The 18,315-nt window shown below is 39.7% G+C and overlaps 1 protein-coding gene across 1 annotated transcript in view; it reads left to right on the top strand.

The window, feature by feature from the left end:
* Positions 1-16,639, top strand: part of LOC139344579 (gamma-aminobutyric acid receptor subunit beta-2) — a 60,555-nt gene extending 43,916 nt beyond the window's left edge. The window contains exons 6-10 of the mRNA XM_070982866.1: positions 6,167-6,304; positions 8,339-8,491; positions 10,417-10,661; positions 11,419-11,559; positions 11,665-16,639. Coding sequence (XP_070838967.1) covers positions 6,167-6,304; positions 8,339-8,491; positions 10,417-10,661; positions 11,419-11,559; positions 11,665-12,012 — 1,025 coding nt within the window. The 3' untranslated portion in view covers positions 12,013-16,639. The remainder of the gene's footprint in view (positions 1-6,166; positions 6,305-8,338; positions 8,492-10,416; positions 10,662-11,418; positions 11,560-11,664) is intronic.
* Positions 16,640-18,315: the final 1,676 nt, after the last annotated feature.

Raw genomic sequence — 18,315 nt, 5'->3', positions numbered from 1 at the left:
ACAAACCTGATTTCACTAACCCTGATTGAGCAGATGATCTACTCCATTGCAGACCAATGATAATAAAAAAGCAAACAACACCACAGCAAATGTGGTCACTTCAACAAATCATAACAGGGTATAACAAGACCCAAGGTGTGCGTTTATGTGTCAAGACATGGCCCCAACTTTAAGACAGCAGAGATAATGTTATAAAACACAGGGTGTGGTCAATTCTGAAGGATAAATCCGACTTCTAGTTAAAGAAAATCTCACTGGGTTCTCCTCATTCCAAGTGTATGATCCAGGTAGAGCTGTGAGATGGTGTATTAACTCTTTGCTCATAACTCAACTCTGTGCTGGCTTATCTAGAAACAAACGCCATAACTATGATAGATACAAGTGATAAAAATTACTACGCTCTGGATATGAACACACGATATGAGAGGAGGTACAGAATCCTTGTTCTTCCTCAGACTGTACCATTATCTGTAATGTTTTTACTGCTCCAAGGGCTTAATAAGGACCAAGGACATAATAAAAAAAATACACTGTAGATGCTGGCATGTTTTTATTATGAGGCAAAGTAAACTTGGCTTTAATACCACACTAACTCAGCCTCACGTTCAGCTGTGTTGGATAAGGGTTGGGTTTATAACTCTGCAAGCCGAGCCCTGTCACCCTGCATCTGTTCTCTTACTACTTGCTCAGCATCTCTATAATGCATGCGTAATCCAGGACTTCAACACAGCGTAGTAGGCCACACAGGATTTCACCTCAGTGCAAGGAAATACCTTTGCTTGCATTATTTAAAAGGGTTAAACCTCAGATGTTCTGGGTCACTGTTACAGTAATGTAGTTTACCATGTACAGTATATCCAGTGCTGTATAGTGGCTCTACCTTTACAAGAAGCTGACTGTACCTAGTAAACGATGTAACATTGACTTCATAAGTACAGCAGCTGTGCGCCTATTCAATAAATCATGAAAGGAGTGGGGTCACTCAGCCATTAAACACTGAATACACTAAAGCTTTCTTTGCCCAGATTAACTGCTTTATCTTTAGCATACTGTAGGTGTGACTGCAGATGGCTGTTCAGGAGACAGCAAAACTAGGACTTTGCTGTGAAAAAAGCACCGAAACAGAACTCAAACACAAGTTAAGACAAACTTGCAGTCACTGACACATTCAGATCCTCACACATGCATCGGCGAACAGATGAAGACATCCCTGTTTATTTCTGTGCAGACTGAGAGGCACATTGCGTCTTGTTTCACACAGCAGCGGTGCGCTCGCAATGAAACTATCATTTCATTACAGCATCTCTACCAAGTAATAGTTATATTTTCTGCACCAGCGATCCACATCATATGGACACAGCCACTTCCGCTGACTATCTCTCTTGCTATCTGTGCCCATCAGAGCTCATTTTTAGAGACCGCGCACATCCTCTGGGGTGTGAATGGTTTCTTCACATGGGCTTGCATGGCTTATTTATTTATCTAACCTTCAGATGTTCTGCCCCTGTCCAGGGCATGCAGTCGGTTACTGCTTGCTGTGTAGTGCTTAAGTTTGAAGCCGTTTTTAATTGGACACCAGGACTAACATTAAAGTGGCTTTGAACTGCATGGAATCAAAAATTCATCTGAGACATATTTAAGAGTGGAGTGGCCTTCTCAGCTCACGGAGGGGACCGAGAGCCAGTGTTGTTCAGGGGGGTCTGATTTAAAGTGCCCATTTGTTTGTCTGTGTGTGTCCATGCAAGCATGTACGTGTTATGAGATTAATATGCATGTGTTTGCCTTTGTCTGTGCATTGAGTTGACATGCAGTTCCTTCTGTAAAGTGTGGAAAGAGTCAGGTTTACCAGTCTGGTTAGGTTGAACTGTGCGTAGTTAATGGACCTTATGTGTTGTATCATAAGTTTCAGCATTTACACACATCCCCCATCCGCCTTGTGTAATTCCTGGACTAATCAAAAGGCTTGTGTGGTGGTGTAGCATTCAAAATTCACAATTTTACTATTCATGGTGATTGAATCAGTCTGTTGAGAAAATCTGGCAGTAGGATATTTTGACTGTTGTCAGTGCTGCTTAATGTATGTCACAGCGACAACAGTGTTTATTACTACTCTTTATTACAGGTGTATGATGTTTCAGAGGGCCATTCGGAAGTTAAAAAAAAAAAAAAACTTTGTTATTTATGATTATGTTTTGCCCAAAGCAATATCAAAGCCAGTATTTTATCTGCCTCCAAAATCCTTCTTTGCCCATTAAAACAAATCAACTGAGACATTATTTCATAAGCTTGATAAAAAGGCCTGGAGTCAGATTTGGTCAGGGAGATATGCCAGAGTCCCAGTTAAATAGCTTTAGTATTGTATTGTTATCTCCTCTGATGCTATCATGAACAATTTCATTTATTTTTGGCCTGCCAACACTCCCAGACTTTGAGAGAAGCCCTTGTGCTAGTCTAAAATACATATTGTCACACCCATAGTGTCCTTTTTCCTTTTTTTTCCTCTGAAGGGATGAGTTTGCATCTCATGCCACTGAGGAATCAATGAGCTAATTTCCTTTATTCACAGTTAACAGTTATACTGCAGACTAACTCCCTCTTGTCTGTGATGTATTGCAGATCATGTCTTTTTTCCTCTTTCATTTTTCACTCTCACTTTAATCCGTTCGGTTATTTTCATGTATAATGGGAATCAGGACGATCTATCTGTGCCAAGCACTGTGATGTAATAATTTTAGGAGAAGATGAGAAAGTGCAAAGTCAGCCTCAATAATGTAGAAACAATGAAGTGAAGCTGGACAATCAATAATACGAGGCCCGGATCGAATCATTGACTCTGATATACGTACAGTTTGCACCAAGGCATTGACTCCTCTTTACTGGATGTGTGTATCCACAGATCTGAGTGCAGTTGTTGTGCGTTGTTTATGACGTAGGTAATTGTTTAAACTTGTGTTTACTGCTCCTGGACAGGCTGCTATGTGTATTACACGCTGTGATACAAAAACTGTTGGATGGAGCTAAGAGGTGGTACAAAACGAGTGTTCAAAATAGAAAGAGTTCCTCCTCTGGGGGGAAAGGTTGCTGTAAATTTCAATTGATTAGATAGATTGATAGATAGATTTTGATACATCCTGTGTACAAGTGGCAGTGGCGCAAGATCATGGGGGTCGCCAATAAAATGAGCTTTTCATCCGCTGGGGACGATCCGCTGGGGACGAACTTTAAATTTTGAATTTCAAGTAGGGGAGGTTATTCAGTCGTGGATTGACCACTTAAGAAATGTATCCGAAATTAAGTTATTTCTGCCTGCCCCTGACCTGACCTGCCTTTATTTCATCCCATCTCGACTAATATAATTTCCTTATACTCTGCACTTAGTAGAGAGGCACTTAATCGTCTGCAGTTGGTTCAAAATGCAGTTGCCAGGCTTTTTACTGGAACTGAGAGAACGCATTAATCTCATTTTAGCATCCGTCCTTTGGCTACTTATTGCCTTTGGAATATATTTTGAGATTTCATCGATTAGGTGAGGTGATGATGATGACGGTGATGTGACATGACTGCCCAATCTGTACTGTACATGGATGTTTTGGAACTACATTGTTTTTGAGACAAAAAGCAGCATTCTGTTTTTGAATGCACTGAGCGCCCAACTGCACTTTCATCAAGAGGAACAAGAGATGTCAGAGGGTGTTGGGAGCATCCGCTGAAGAGCCTGCTTTAATAATTCAGAGCAACTAAATAGGTCACACAAGTATTAATTAAGCAGAGCAGGGTATGGGGGAGGGAAAGAAGAGGGAAGGTTGAGTGAAAGATAGACGGACACATAAGAGTGGTTCTGACAGAGAAATAAGCGAGGAGAGAGGAGTGTAATCAAATGGAAAAAGTGGTGGGAGAAAGGGAGATAAAAACAGAACAAGTCAGAGAAGAGTGGGGGAGAAAAGGAGACCAGAGGAGGAAGGACGTATGGTATGACGGTCTATATTGTGTGCAGTAATCAATGAAACAGCGTGGGAGTTCCCTCTAAATTGTTCTGTCAAACACGCTTTCATTCTCATCCAGCCTGTCCCCGTCATCACCGCCGTCCCACACACACACAAACGCTGTACATACTCATCTAAATCAGACATGTTAATTCACTTTCCCGAAGCTCAATCTGCCCATCATCGGCATTCGACAGAATAATGGTCACACTAATGTAAAAAAAAGAGCCAACTTCCACGCAAGCAATCAAATGACTCGCTCAACCAAACTCGACTGACATGCAAGCAAATCCCCGCTGCAGCAAACATGCAGCTGTAACAACTGTTGCAACCATCCTAAATGATTATTATGTTGCATGTTTAGTGACTGAAAACATTCCCGAGTGTTGTTTAATCCATCTCCTGCTGTTCCCTAAAAATGCAACCGCACACGTGCACATTATGAGCGGCTGAACAGTTTTAACAGTTTCATGATGTAAGACTGCAGTATTCGGTTGTTTGTCTGGAGGCAGCAAAATGTAACGCAACTCTTGGCCTCCTGCCTCTCAGTCGAGCAAGTTCACACTTCGATACACTCATCGCGAGGAGCTGTCAGAACTGTGAGATAGCCTAGCTTGCTATCTGCAAAATATAGCATCCTAACTGTGTTGCATTATAAGAATTAGCATTGTGTCACAACATGTGTAGCCCTAAAGAATGCCAAAATGGAAAGGCAATGACGCCATTTCTGTTTTAAAACAAGCTGCTCTGCTGTACATGTTGCTTTGCAGGGCTTTTTTTTTTTTTTTTTACAGCGTTCTTCACAGTTTCGAGCCAAAAAAAAAAAAAAGTGCACCAACCCCAGCTGTCTCCTGTCTGTCCTCGTCTCCTCATCTCCTTCCACTCTCTGAGACCAATGCTCTTATGCCCTGAAGTCAGCAGACATGACAACTGCACCACAGCAGACAGTAGGCAGTGGATTATGCAAGAGCCAAGTTTCATGGTCTGATGAAGATTTTCTACTTTTCTTTTTCAACACCACTTGTCTTGAGCTCTAACTACAGAGTACCATGTTACTCAATCATTTATTGCTTCTGCCCACTGGCCGCTTTGCCGTCCGTGTCCCCACTGATTTGGCCAAAATGAGAGCAAAAGAGCGAGTAGATTTGCCTAAGATTAATATTAATGGACTTGCTTCATGTCCCTTTGCAGATTTTACTGAGTTTTAGTGATGAAAATGGACGCCAAGCCTGATTATTTAATCATTCTTGCTCTTGGTATTTAATAATTGAGTTTCCCATGGAACAAAACATAATAAAGTTGACTCATATATATTTAGTCCATACAGAAGGGGTTCCCTCAGCTACTATGTGGAATGTTATATGCTCAACTTGATTTCATAATTTATAGTTTTAACAGGCTTTTTCATAATTGAGTTATTGTCAAGAACCAAGACATCAGCATGTGCGTTGCTCACGGGCGTCTCAGATTTTGCAGTTGAGGTGCACTCATACAAGGCACGGCACTGCTGTGGAGCTGCTCAGCGGCCCAATATAGACCATTATGTGATTGTACCGGGCAGCTGAACTGTGAACTGTGTGAGTGCTTATGAATCAAGGTTAAAGAAATCTGTTAAAAAATTCACTACGCAGCACTTTTCCTGAGTGTTTCCAGGGTTATATCATGCTGCACTATCACAACTGAGGAGTCAAGAAGAGTCAAGAGCACACAAGTGGATACTTTTGCATATAAAATAATAATAATAATAATAGTAATAATAATAGGCTGCTTGTGCAGGTACCACTACTAAAAAAAAAGAATTAACCACTCACATTGATTGAATAATTATGAGTTGCTACTTGACACTGACTTTCATTCATTCTCACCAGGTTAATCCAATTTAGCACATTTTGCTAATATACAAGATGCACACTGTAGTAGCAAACAAGCAAATGTATTCATGATGTAAACGCGAATACAAAAAATGTTGATGGGAAATGATGTAGTTCTTTCTTTCCTTTCAGAAAAACTGGTCACTGCGTCTGCTGTCAGCAGACTGTAAAATAGTGACAAAAGCAAATCCAATCAAGTGCCAAGTGATTAATTAACCGGATGGTACGGGATCCAGATGGGACATGATTATGAACATATATACAGGCTTTTAGCAATCCTCAGTAATTCCTGTTCTCTGTACCCTACCTCAGATGGCTACACTACAGATGACATTGAGTTCTACTGGCGAGGAGGAGACAACGCTGTGACGGGGGTGGACAAGATTGAACTGCCCCAGTTCTCCATTGTGGATCATAAGCTCATCTCCAAGAATGTCGTCTTCTCTACAGGTAATAATAACCAACAAAATGCATGAATCACTCCAATAATAAAAGAGACCATGTTAGGCAAGTCAACATTATTAGCTCTGTAATAAATATTTATTCTGGAAGCATACCTTATATGTTCAGTTTTTCTTTACATAATACACACTTTCTTATTACTTTTTCTATATTATATGTATATTTATATATTAGTTTCTGTCTCTTAGGATTATATCAGTATCACTATGCTGCTGCAAAGAGGTCAATATGGCAGTTCATAAATAGTGACTCTTTTGATTGTTTGTACTTACTGATATGAAAACAGCATCCACTAATTTCCAGAAATACAAAATGTTATGTAAATGTGCAAACCCACATGCAAACCTTTGAATGAAATGCTGTCCTGGGAGACAGAAGACACCATGACTTATTTAACAGCAATAAACAAAAAGAATGCTGTCTGATACAATGAAATATTCATCTCTTCTGCATTTTCATATTCATGAATTTGTCATGCAAGCAAGCAAGCAAATGTGAGCGGGACAGCGGTTCTGCTGAATACAGTTTCTGGGTACTGTATTGAATGAGATGAGGACATGAATGCAGTAGGACAATAGGGACTCGGCCAACGAGAGGGTTTGTTTTGTCTGCAGGGGTCACACATTCCCCACAACCCTTTTAATAGCATAACACGTCCTGATGAATTCACAGTGTTTGTGCATGTGTGTCTGTTTGTTGTCCATTAAAATGCAAGTCTGCTTAAGAGCGTCCCTGCAGTGTGCCTGATTTTATTACGTTATACAGAGATATAATGGACGGGGGATTCCCTTTTCACATGCTGTCTAATGCGATATAGGAGGGACCGACCTGGGGGTCACTCAGAGATGCAAACGTCAGCAAGTGCCCGGGCGTTTACCCAATACAAGTGTCATGTTTCACTCCAAGGATCAGCAATATCATTGTTGTCCTTATGAATTATAAATATGCACTATTGCACCTCCGTCCTATTGTTTTCTACCCGAGTTGTTTCCTCACTTTATAAAGAAATTATTCAGTGAGGCCCTCTGCGGCTCATGCTAACATTAGCTAACTGACATACCGAGAGGATATTGGTAGTGGATTGTTGGTGCTTTCATTAAAACGATCTCATCCCTTTTCTGTTTCTGCATGGCTTTACAATAAACTGTGTATTGCAGTGTGTTCTTGCACTTCTCGTGGTGCCCTTTTCCATTCCGCTGTAATGCAACTCAAACCAAAATACAGCCAATCCCCTGAGGAGAGAAATATGTGTTCTGCTACAATTCCCAAAATCCTGCTGTGGGTTTATTTCAAAAGTAGCGGAGATAAACAGAGAAAAAAATAAAAATAAAACAATCACACGCACAATCAACAGAAAACTAATCAATCAGTTCACAATCAGTCAGTTGATTTGACCATTTATCAGGTCGGAGTGCCTGATCAACGGTTTGGCAACTTCTCAATGGATTTCTTTCCATTTCTTTAGAAATCTTTACCTTAGGCTCAGGGAAATTATGATCAGAACTATTTTCTTTGTTATGGAGTGAAAGATTAATAGAAAAAAAAGGGGGAAAAAGTTACATCAGACCATGGTGGAGGTTTGAATGATGTTATCCTTTTTTGTACATGGTTTCTAAACCCAGGATTAAGGACTAGGTGCACAAAATGCCTGACAGGAACTGGCATTCTTACACCATCTCCTACCAACAGTCAACTTTGGTTGCTTTTAACCACCAAAACAAACGTTCACCAACCTGAAACAAGTAAGATTTAGCGCTTAAATTTAACTTCCCTTCACCGTAGGGGTGGCAGATCCGAGACTGTCCCTGTTTTCTGACTGATCACCTGTTTTGTTGTTTTGTTGGAAGACGTTTTGGCTGAGAACATCTCAAAATATACACTGTGAAGGAGCGTTATCTCTAAAATAGCATAATCAGAAAACAAAGTCCCGGATACCTCGCAGCTGTGGCACACACTGCGGAAATACATCAACTAATGGTGCTTTCGCTCGCTCTTTTTTCTTCCCCTGTCCCGTCTCGGCAGGTGCTTACCCTCGCCTGTCCCTGAGTTTTAAGCTGAAGAGAAACATCGGGTACTTCATCCTGCAGACATACATGCCTTCTATACTTATCACCATCCTCTCCTGGGTCTCCTTCTGGATCAACTACGATGCCTCTGCTGCCAGAGTGGCTCTAGGTGAGGCCGGCATCACAAATATAGACGGATAGGCAGGACACGTTGAAACTGCGGTGGACACTTAGAGGAAGATTGCACTGGCACTGAAATAGACTGACCAGGGAAATCCTTTTATTTTTTATTTTTTCCAATTTCACCTCATAACATTCACATCACTCACTTGAAGGGCAAATAGAGACAGGGACCACTGACAAGTTGAGGAAAATAAAAGATTTACAGCATATTTCACATTAAGTCAGACAGGGAAATCTGTTGCCTGAGCATTGAATATACTCACAAAGGAAAAAGCTTCAGGTTGTAGAAGACCTGCTTGACCTGCGTCTTGTATTAAATGCCCTGTAGCTGGAAGAATTTCACAATATTCATAATCACAGAAGTACTTTTCACTGCTGTGAAGGCTTTGACATTGTGAGGAATCCTATTTATTCGACCGTTTCATCTCATCCTTACCTTTGTAAATCCAGCCATTTATTACCATGCTCTGTGTCTTTATGAAATCTAGACATGATCATGAAGAAAGCAGCATTGCACTGCACTGATCCACAACCACACTATGTTTTCACATCTTTTACAGTCATCGTGGATGTTAACAGGGTCAAATATCCATCCCAGGAGAACAAATGTTGCTGTGTTCCACAAACGTATTACAAAGTGATTTGTTTCCACTCTGATTCCAGAGTGTCCGTCCTTTTGTGGAAGTCACTATTTCCCCCCCGTCATCCTCGATTATGTAAACCCCATGTAGCCTGTGAGGTTTGTATTGAGCTTCTAGCTTACTCTGTGTTTATCGGAAGCTCCCTGCCTTCTTTTCACCCAGCTCCATCCACCCGGCTTCATCCATCCTTCTACCCATCCCTCGCTTTAGTCGACAAGGCAATTTCGCTGATTGACGACTGAGCTGCATTTAGTGATCCGGGGGGAAAGCATGCATGGGATTTAATGAAAAAAAAAAAGGTAATGCTCTATAATGGAGGCGGGTCAGCAGAGTTGGGAAATGTTCGGTCACCCCCAGTCTACACTAGATTCAGGAACCACTTTTCTCTGACCTGGTTTCAGGCATTAAAATGGACCTGTAAGGGCTGATTCACATGGCCACAGCACTGCGGAAATCCTTTGTTGTTATTGTTAAGCTCTTACAGCAACAGCTTGGGAAAATTGCCTGAATCCTATTTTGAGTGGTGGTCACCTGACAGCGCTGTGACAGCTGTATAATAATTCAGGAATTGTTTACAGAGGCTCTCAATAGAAATTGCCTTAAATAATCACACTTTGTGTGTGCTTTCAATGTAGAATATACAGGTGCGCGGGGGAGGATTCGTGAGTGCTATAAGAGCTGAGCACACAATTATTTTATCATGCAATGGAAAATTGCATTTAAGCTTTAGAATCTGGACTCTCATACCATTTGTAATTCCTGCATGTTGCTAAAACTACACGCACACACTATTGCAAGAGTTAGTGTGTCACTCATGATAAGCATAAACTCAACACGTTGATATGCACAGTCAGTAACTGACAGTAACTATCCCCACAGCATGCTGGGAGAGTAAGTCTACAACTTTTCTCAGTAGGTGTTCTTTGCTAATGAACAAGACCAAGGTTGACATTTGAATTGCAAATCTCTGCACCGCTTCAGGTGCACGTCTTTTAGCTCGTCTCCCTATGTGTAGTTTGAAGTCATGGGGGTAAGCCCCTTGTTTTCATTGATCCTGACAGGCTTAATGAAGCACAGATCAAGTTGATCTCAATGATGTCTTGCAGTTGGATGGATTAAAACTGCCACACATTCAGGTGGAATGGTGCAGTCGGGTTTTAGGTGAATTGAAAGAGAGATGCGAGGGGCAAAAGTGTGAGTGCTCACTCTACTTATTTGTTCTTCACACCATTTCTGTCATCGTGTAGTGAATGTGGTCTTTCTCCACCAGGTATTACCACGGTGCTCACCATGACTACCATTAACACTCACCTGAGAGAAACCCTACCCAAAATTCCCTATGTCAAGGCAATAGACATGTACCTCATGGGCTGCTTCGTCTTTGTCTTCCTGGCTCTGCTGGAGTATGCGCTGGTAAACTACATCTTCTTTGGACGGGGCCCTCAGCGCCAGAAAAGGGCAGCAGAGAAGATAGCTACAGCCAACAACGAAAAGATGCGGATGGATCCAAACAAGGTAAGAACAGCTTAGCTTGCCTCTGCAGTTTATAGAACTTTTAGTTTCATTGAGAAAGGACTGATGTTCCCTTCCCATTCTCCTCATGAACTCCCCTGTGCTCACATTAGCAGCAGTTTTCTTTGCTCTAGATTCACAGAATCAAACATCTTCTTTACTTTGCAATGGAATTTTTATTTAATTATTCACGAAGCCGTCCAAAGAGCTCAGTATAATTACTTGCAAATAAAAGAAATGTCACCACTTCAAATGGAGGGTTGACCTAATGTTTCTTGCCTTCACTGTGCCAAGTAAAGCCAGCCTACTTAGGCTTGTACCATCTCTGTTTGAATGTGACATGTTGCCAGCTGAAACAGAGGAAAATAAGGTCTCTGAGCCACTTCATTGTCGTGAAAGAGGTTCACATTCCCATGTTGTGCTCCCAGCTGACATGGACCAAATGCTTGCTGGCAAAGATGCAAAATGGCCAACCTCAATTTGGCTGCACACGAACATGCGGACAGCAGTTGAATACAAAACAATGTTTAGAACTGAGCAGCAAAATGGTTGCATTAATTTCTTATTACATCAAGTGAAGGCAAAGAAATCCACTGATAACAATGTATTCATGAGAAATACTAGAGTTATTTGTGAACACAAGGATTTCATTATTTCATGAAATATGCATTAATGCCAACTGATACCCGCCTACACAAACGAAACCCCTCAACTACTTTTCAGCTGCTCAAGTAACCATGGTGATTCTGTCTGCTTGCAGTGGCTGGTGGGGAACGTAGTTGGCAGAGACGATACTCTGTATGCAAGAATGAAACAAAGGGATCTTGAAGGCCATGACTCAATGTGGGAACCAATCTTTGTGGATGACGCAGCAATTGGACTTGGCGACCAAAAGAATAAGGTAACCAAAAACTTATTTAAGAATGTAAAAGATGTGATTTGTTAGAGTAAAACATGTTGCAAGACATTAATACCCAAGACAAACTTGAATCTTTTCCTTGGGCAGATGGACCCACATGAAAACATCCTTTTGGGCACTCTGGACATCAAGAACGACATGGGCGTCTCAGAGCTCGCTCTGGGTCTCAATGACCCACGAAATACCATGCTGACATACGACAGCTCGACTCTACAGTACCGCAAACCAGGACTGGCCAGGCACAACTTTGGCCGAAACACACTGGAGTGCCACATGGCTCAGAAGAAGAGCCGACTACGGAGGCGCGCTTCACAGCTAAAGATCACCATCCCAGACTTGACTGATGTAAACTCTATTGACAAGTGGTCGAGGATGATCTTTCCAACTGTCTTTTCCTTCTTCAACATTGTTTACTGGCTTTACTATGTCAATTAAAAGAAAAAGAAAAGGAAAGGACGTTAGTGAGGGCAAGAACAAACAGCAAAATATGTCGCTCATTTCTTGTTTGTATATGGGTTGTTTCATTTTTTTATGTGATCTTGTAAAACTGGACTGAATTCCTACATTCAGGACTGGATCCGTCATATCTTGGAATACCACATTTGCTGGCTAACACGTGAAAACCTTATAGAGGAGAGATTACAAACATATAAGGTGCCTGTTCCTGAGTAATTGTTTAAAATTTTACATATGTTGTGAATCGTGTATCTTGACATTTATTTTTCAAATGTTTGTTTGCATTTTTTTATGTTTCTATCACGTTACAGTTACAGCATACATAATTCATTGCCAACTTTCATATCAGTTAGACAAAAATTGACAAGTTGACATATTTAATACTTTCACTGACACAACCTAAAAGTGCTGAAGCAAGTTCAGGTCAACAGGATTTTCTATGATTAATTCTGTCCAAGAAACAACATTTATTGTTAGTAGAATTAATTTCATACTAATATAAAAAGGGCCTGAAATTCACAATTTACAATATCATGTATCAACCTTTTTCTACTTTAATATATTGGGAGAACTATACCATTTATTTCTGAGCCTTTTCTCACTTCAAAACCTTTTTAATGGGGTATCATTAAGTAATATCAACTAAGATCATTACAAAGCTTCCAGGTTTTAACTCAGATTGCACTCAAGAAGCCTGTTGAAGGTCACAGATGGATGCAAATAAATGTAAAGCCAATACAGAGTCAAACGGTTCAAAGAGAGAACAGAACAAAAAGATGGAGAGCAATTTATAAGAAAGAAAATGTAAAATATTTGTCTTCAGCCAAATTAGATTATTTATATCTTCTTGTAATTAGTAAAAGTGGATTTACTCCAAAGCACAAATACATGGTATGGATGTCTTTAGGGAGGACTGTTCTTGATGAAAGTAGTTTAGTTTTTAAGTAAATGTATTGTAAATATCACCTGTATAGCAGCTATTGGAAGGACAGTACAGCCTACAAATTCCAGTTTCAGCTCTCTATTCTCACTTTTTTTGGATTCATATTAACAATACTGATCAAAAAGTCTTCAGAGCTGCTGACAGGCACTTTATTAGTTATGATAATTCTTTCAATGTTCAAAAAGAACATGTGGCGAAGCTGAAAGGACTCCATTGGTCCACCAAAACCCCAGGACGCATAAAAAGCACAAAAATCATCAAATATCAGCTTTTGAAAGCATCATTTCAATATCAGTTTTTAATGGAGATTTTCTTTCTTTTTGTTGCCAGTGGGTTTATATACTGTCTCCCAAACCAGATTATTATAATTATTCTAAGTTTAAAACCTCTTAATCATGTATTGTTTCCAGGTTGAAAAATGGGTTAACGATCATAAAGGACAAAGCCGTAAGTCCAAAATGAACTTATTACAAATAATTGCAGATATTTACCAATGATGCTGTGCTTTTGACTGTATGTACTCAAGATAGATTTTATAAAAGATTTTGCACACAATTTCTTAAAAGCCATAGAGGCTGTACCGTAGTTCTTCTAATACCTGGTGCTCATGGGGGCTGTCTTAAGAAGGAACTTTATTAATATGGCCATGATCACACCTTATGTCTCAGTCACGGAAAGGATCAAACGTTAAAAATACAACTAGGGCTGCAATACACAAGAGTGTAATATCCCTCTCACCACAGATTTGCCACACTCTTTGTAGAAATGAGTGTTAATGGCCTCTTCTTCTCTGTACCGACTCATTCATCAAAGACTGAAATGTGGAATTCAAGTTGGAGGAGAAAAAGAAAAGAAAAGAAGGCAACTCCAAACATCTCTCAGAAATGAGAAACAGTAAGTAGAGCCTTTGTCTACTTTGTCTCACGTGCTTCTTTTGCGTTAACCTAAAACAACAAAGATCTAATTTACTCACACTTAACCATTCGTATTCTAATTGTTTACTTAAAATGTAGCCACATACAGTTATGTCTCACTGCATGCTCTGTATAGTAGTAACACCTTGATATTCTGTTGTTGATCACTTTCTCCTTCCTCACTCAATTGTCTCATTTCATTTGTGCTTTTTGTGTTCAACTCAACTCACAAAAGAGCATACATATACGTATAAGTCTGTAATTCAGTTATAAAGAGTATGTCTGATTGCTATTGCAAATATTGATGATGATATTGATAGAATTTACATTTTTCTATAAAGCATTTATGTAACAGTTGCGGCTGTTGGAGAATGACACGGATGCGTTTTCACAAGCACTGCCCAAAAACTGAAATGTGAACTCTGGCTGAACGTTGTGCATAGTTCTAACTTACAATGGAGTCCAGTTCAGTCTGAACCGTGGTCGTTCACCTCACTGGTGTTTACATGTTACTCATCAAAATGAACCATGTTCACATTGTGTTGATCTAGGTGTTGAAAAGTGCACAAATTAAGTAAACTGTTATGTTTTCTTTTTGTTTGTTTGTTTTTTGGTAGTTCTGGTGATTATGTCAACAAAATTCTTCTTATATTTCTTGCTTTTAATATACCTTTCTCTCAAACAGATTTATTTATTTTGTACGTGTAAAAGAAACTACAAATATGTGAAGGAATCCAGATAGAGTCTGAGTTCTATTAGAAAACTGATTATTGGCTTTGTAAATTTTCCTATAGATGACTATGAGTTGAACTCAAATTTGGGATCATGTCCCCAAAAAAACCTATTTAAATAAAATATGTATATATCAGATAGTATATTATTAATCAGCAATTGGAACATATTATTCCTGTAAATAATTACTTATGAGCTCAAAAGAGAAAATACAAAATAACATCATTTCTACTGTAATGTTAAGAGAATGCAAAGGCTGGTGTGAACCAATGTAAATAGTCTGTTTTACAGTGTCACTTGATCACTTTTTTTGTTTATTTTTGCTCTATTTGTAAAAGCACATTTCTTTGGTTTTGCCAAAATGTAACATGTATTCATGAATGTAGTTGATATTCTTTTGCAGCATGTATTTGCTGTAATGTGTCAGCAAAAGTACAACAATTGTACCAACCAATGTTTTCAAACAGACACACACACGCACACACACACACACACACACACACACACACACACACAAAGGGTCAAATGACAACGAGGCTAGTGATGCCTTTGTATCAGCCCTAAAGTCAACCATCTCAGGTCAGCACAATTCACACTACCAACAACTCACTACAACTTTAAACTCAAGAATTGTACTGAAAGAAAAGTACCTTTGTGAGTTTTTTTCTTATGTTTTCTCTGTAATTTGTTTGCTTTCTCTGTTTAACACAAATCCCGTAATACTGTATAAAGTACACACTTAACAGTCTTACACCTTTTTCAGCATCGGCAGACTCTAAACACAGATGACATTAAGGTACTAAATCCACCTCAGCCATAGACAAGTCTCAACCCACCCAATACAACTGGATTTCTTAATCTTCAGAACAATGCTGTGTGTGGTATGATGTGGTGTGTTTGAGTGTGAGAGTGTGTTGTGGATGTATGTCAGCCAGACAGTAATGTGTTTCCAAAGCACACCAACAACTGGCAAGAAAGGTCTGCATCATGAGTTCTACACTTTGAATACGTGTTTGTACTTCACAGCGCTTTTTGGTTTCATATATTTTTATACTTCTATACTCCTGTATAAAAAAAACAAACAAACACTGTTGTTTGGCAAAACCTTGTAAATCCAATTTTGCCAATTTTCACATTTATACGATACAGAATGATTACATTGTCCTACAGGGACTGTGAAAGCTCAACGACATGTATGCTTACAAACTCCTTTCATGGTCCCTCGTGTAAAGTTTCAAAAAATACTTGGTTGGATGAGGTTTGAAAATGGCTTTTTTTCTTCATTCCTGGAAAGTTAAAGGTCCAGTTTGTAGGATTTAGCGGGATCTATTGGCAGAAGACTCATATTACTGTTTACTCACCCGAACATATTAATCATTGCGCTTTCATTACCTTAGAAGGAGCTCTTTGTATCTACAGAGGTCATCCTTCACAGAGTCCGCCATGTTGCACCACCATGTTTCTATAGTAGCAAACAATGGTCAAACCTAACACTGAGAAGCGCCTTTCGCGTTTTTCACATTCTTACTGGCCACCATAGGTTCTCCTACATGCTTGGAAGAGGAGGGTGAGGCGAGGGAGGCTCATTTGGTAGCAATCTGCAATCTCACTAAATCCTACACACTGTTTTTTGGGTTTTTTTTAAGGTTTTTTTTTTTTTTTGGAAATGCAAGGTTTTATCAGACAGCAGAGTCTTCTCTGGAGAGCAAGGACAGCCTGACATCCTAAAAGCCTAAATGACACATCTTGGTGACAGTGTATGTTTGCACACACTCACAGAAGAAGCCTTAGCCTCCTGCTGCCCTGGACTTCACTCCAAGGAGCATCAATCCTTCTTACCCTCTCAACACCCTCCACCTTGAAAACTCCTTGTATGTGCCACTCACAAGAACATTCCCAGAAGCCCAGAGCTGTACCCCTCTCAAAGATAAGCCCTGTAAAAGTCAGTGTCTGTCTTTACTATGAAAAACCTATGGAAATGAATACATTGTCAATAAATATTGTATACAGTTCTAAATCTGTGTGTTCATTCTTGCACTAATTCGGAGGAAAGAGGAACCTGAGAAGAAAGGAAATTGTATTTTTTTGATTAATGTGACTTCACACCAACCATATTTACCAGTTTATCCAAATTCCTTGCAAAAATTTTGATTATGTGGGCATTTATATTCAATTTGTTGCTCACCTAAAAACCCCAATCAGACCAGATGTACGCAGACCCATGTTAAGAACTCCTATCTTCTCACGCTAGAATGAACTTTGCATAATACAATTTGGGTTTCATTTGCACAAGAGGTACAAACACCATGACACTTAAAGCTATCAGCAAAGTTACTGACACTCCTCAAGTCCACCATTTTTTAGGTGCACTTTTATGTGATTTGGAGATTTAATACTGATGGCCAAAGTTTGCTTTGAGACAACTTTATTGCAAAGTTCAGTAGGTACAAGGTCACTTTTAGACTCGCCGGCAGTGTAAATTTTCCAATCCACTGCTCCTGCATTTGCATTTCAATTTCAAGGCTTCACATCCCAGAGATCAGTAATACACATTAAAACAATGAGGGAAATAATGCTTATCTGGAGTTGAAAGATGCTGCTACTGCTATAATAATATCAGTGCATTCACACACATTCAAACAAAAAGTTTCAGCCCATTGTCACCATAAAAACAGTCATATAGATCATCTGTGCAATCAGGTTATTACGACCATTTTTTACTTTTTTTATTAAGCGGCAACCTCTTGTGGCTGTATTAATTATGGCAGGAACGAAGGAGGAAGTCAGGTGGCATGTAAAGATCAAGGCAGTCTGCATACGGAGGAAGGTCGGATGGATGGATGGCTCAAACAAACACTTTGAGCCAGGAGTCCACTGTTCATGTCCCACGCGAAGCCAAAAGTCAGCACTCACCTATTTAAATATGTACTTACGGTACGTCATGTACAAAGCAGTAACATACTTTTTTTAACCCATCTTCTTATCTCAAACCTGACCAAGAACTGTCGTTGCCTAAACCAAAGCAATCTGCAACTGACGGAGATTAACAATGGTGATATATATGATTTTGGGAACATCATATACTGTATGTCGTTTTGGGAGTCGACCTATTGAGTGGTTTAAGTTTGACGGTGACAATAAGACCAGCGTTCTTACTCTCCGCATGTTAACAGTTCAAACAAATAAGAACTAGTTCTGCTCTTAATAATTTAGCTACACAGCAGATCAACTCTAAGCTGATCTTTATTTTAGCTGAAAGTTTTGAACAAAGTTATTTGCAAATTCCAAGACATGCACTGAATCAGAGGCAGCCCATGTCTCCCTGCAACACTGTCAGTTCAGTACCGCAGCCCTTCTGTGCTGGACCATTGGGCGACACAGTCCTCTTAAACATATTGTGGGGAGAGGGAAACAAAAATAGTTACAGCAAACCCATAATCCCCTTTTTATGTTTAATGAGAGAATCTAAAGCATGTCAGAGTGGAAACTGGCTGTAGCAGGCCAATAAATATGCGTCAAGGAACATTTAAAGATGCACAGCCACAGTTTCCATGAGAATTATGTCCATATTGGATGATTCCACACTTTGTGATTTACATTGCCAATGATCAGTGTGCCCTTTGTGTAGCAAAGCACAGATTAAGGAGGAGAATGCATTGGTGGATTGGTGTGAAGAATCTTTTCTTTATGTCA

The sequence above is a fragment of the Chaetodon trifascialis genome, chromosome 16, assembly GCF_039877785.1.
Source record: "Chaetodon trifascialis isolate fChaTrf1 chromosome 16, fChaTrf1.hap1, whole genome shotgun sequence".
NCBI classification, from domain to species: Eukaryota; Metazoa; Chordata; class Actinopteri; order Chaetodontiformes; family Chaetodontidae; genus Chaetodon; species Chaetodon trifascialis.
Note: the sequence above shows the minus strand (reverse complement) of the source record. Positions and strands in the feature narration are given on the sequence as shown.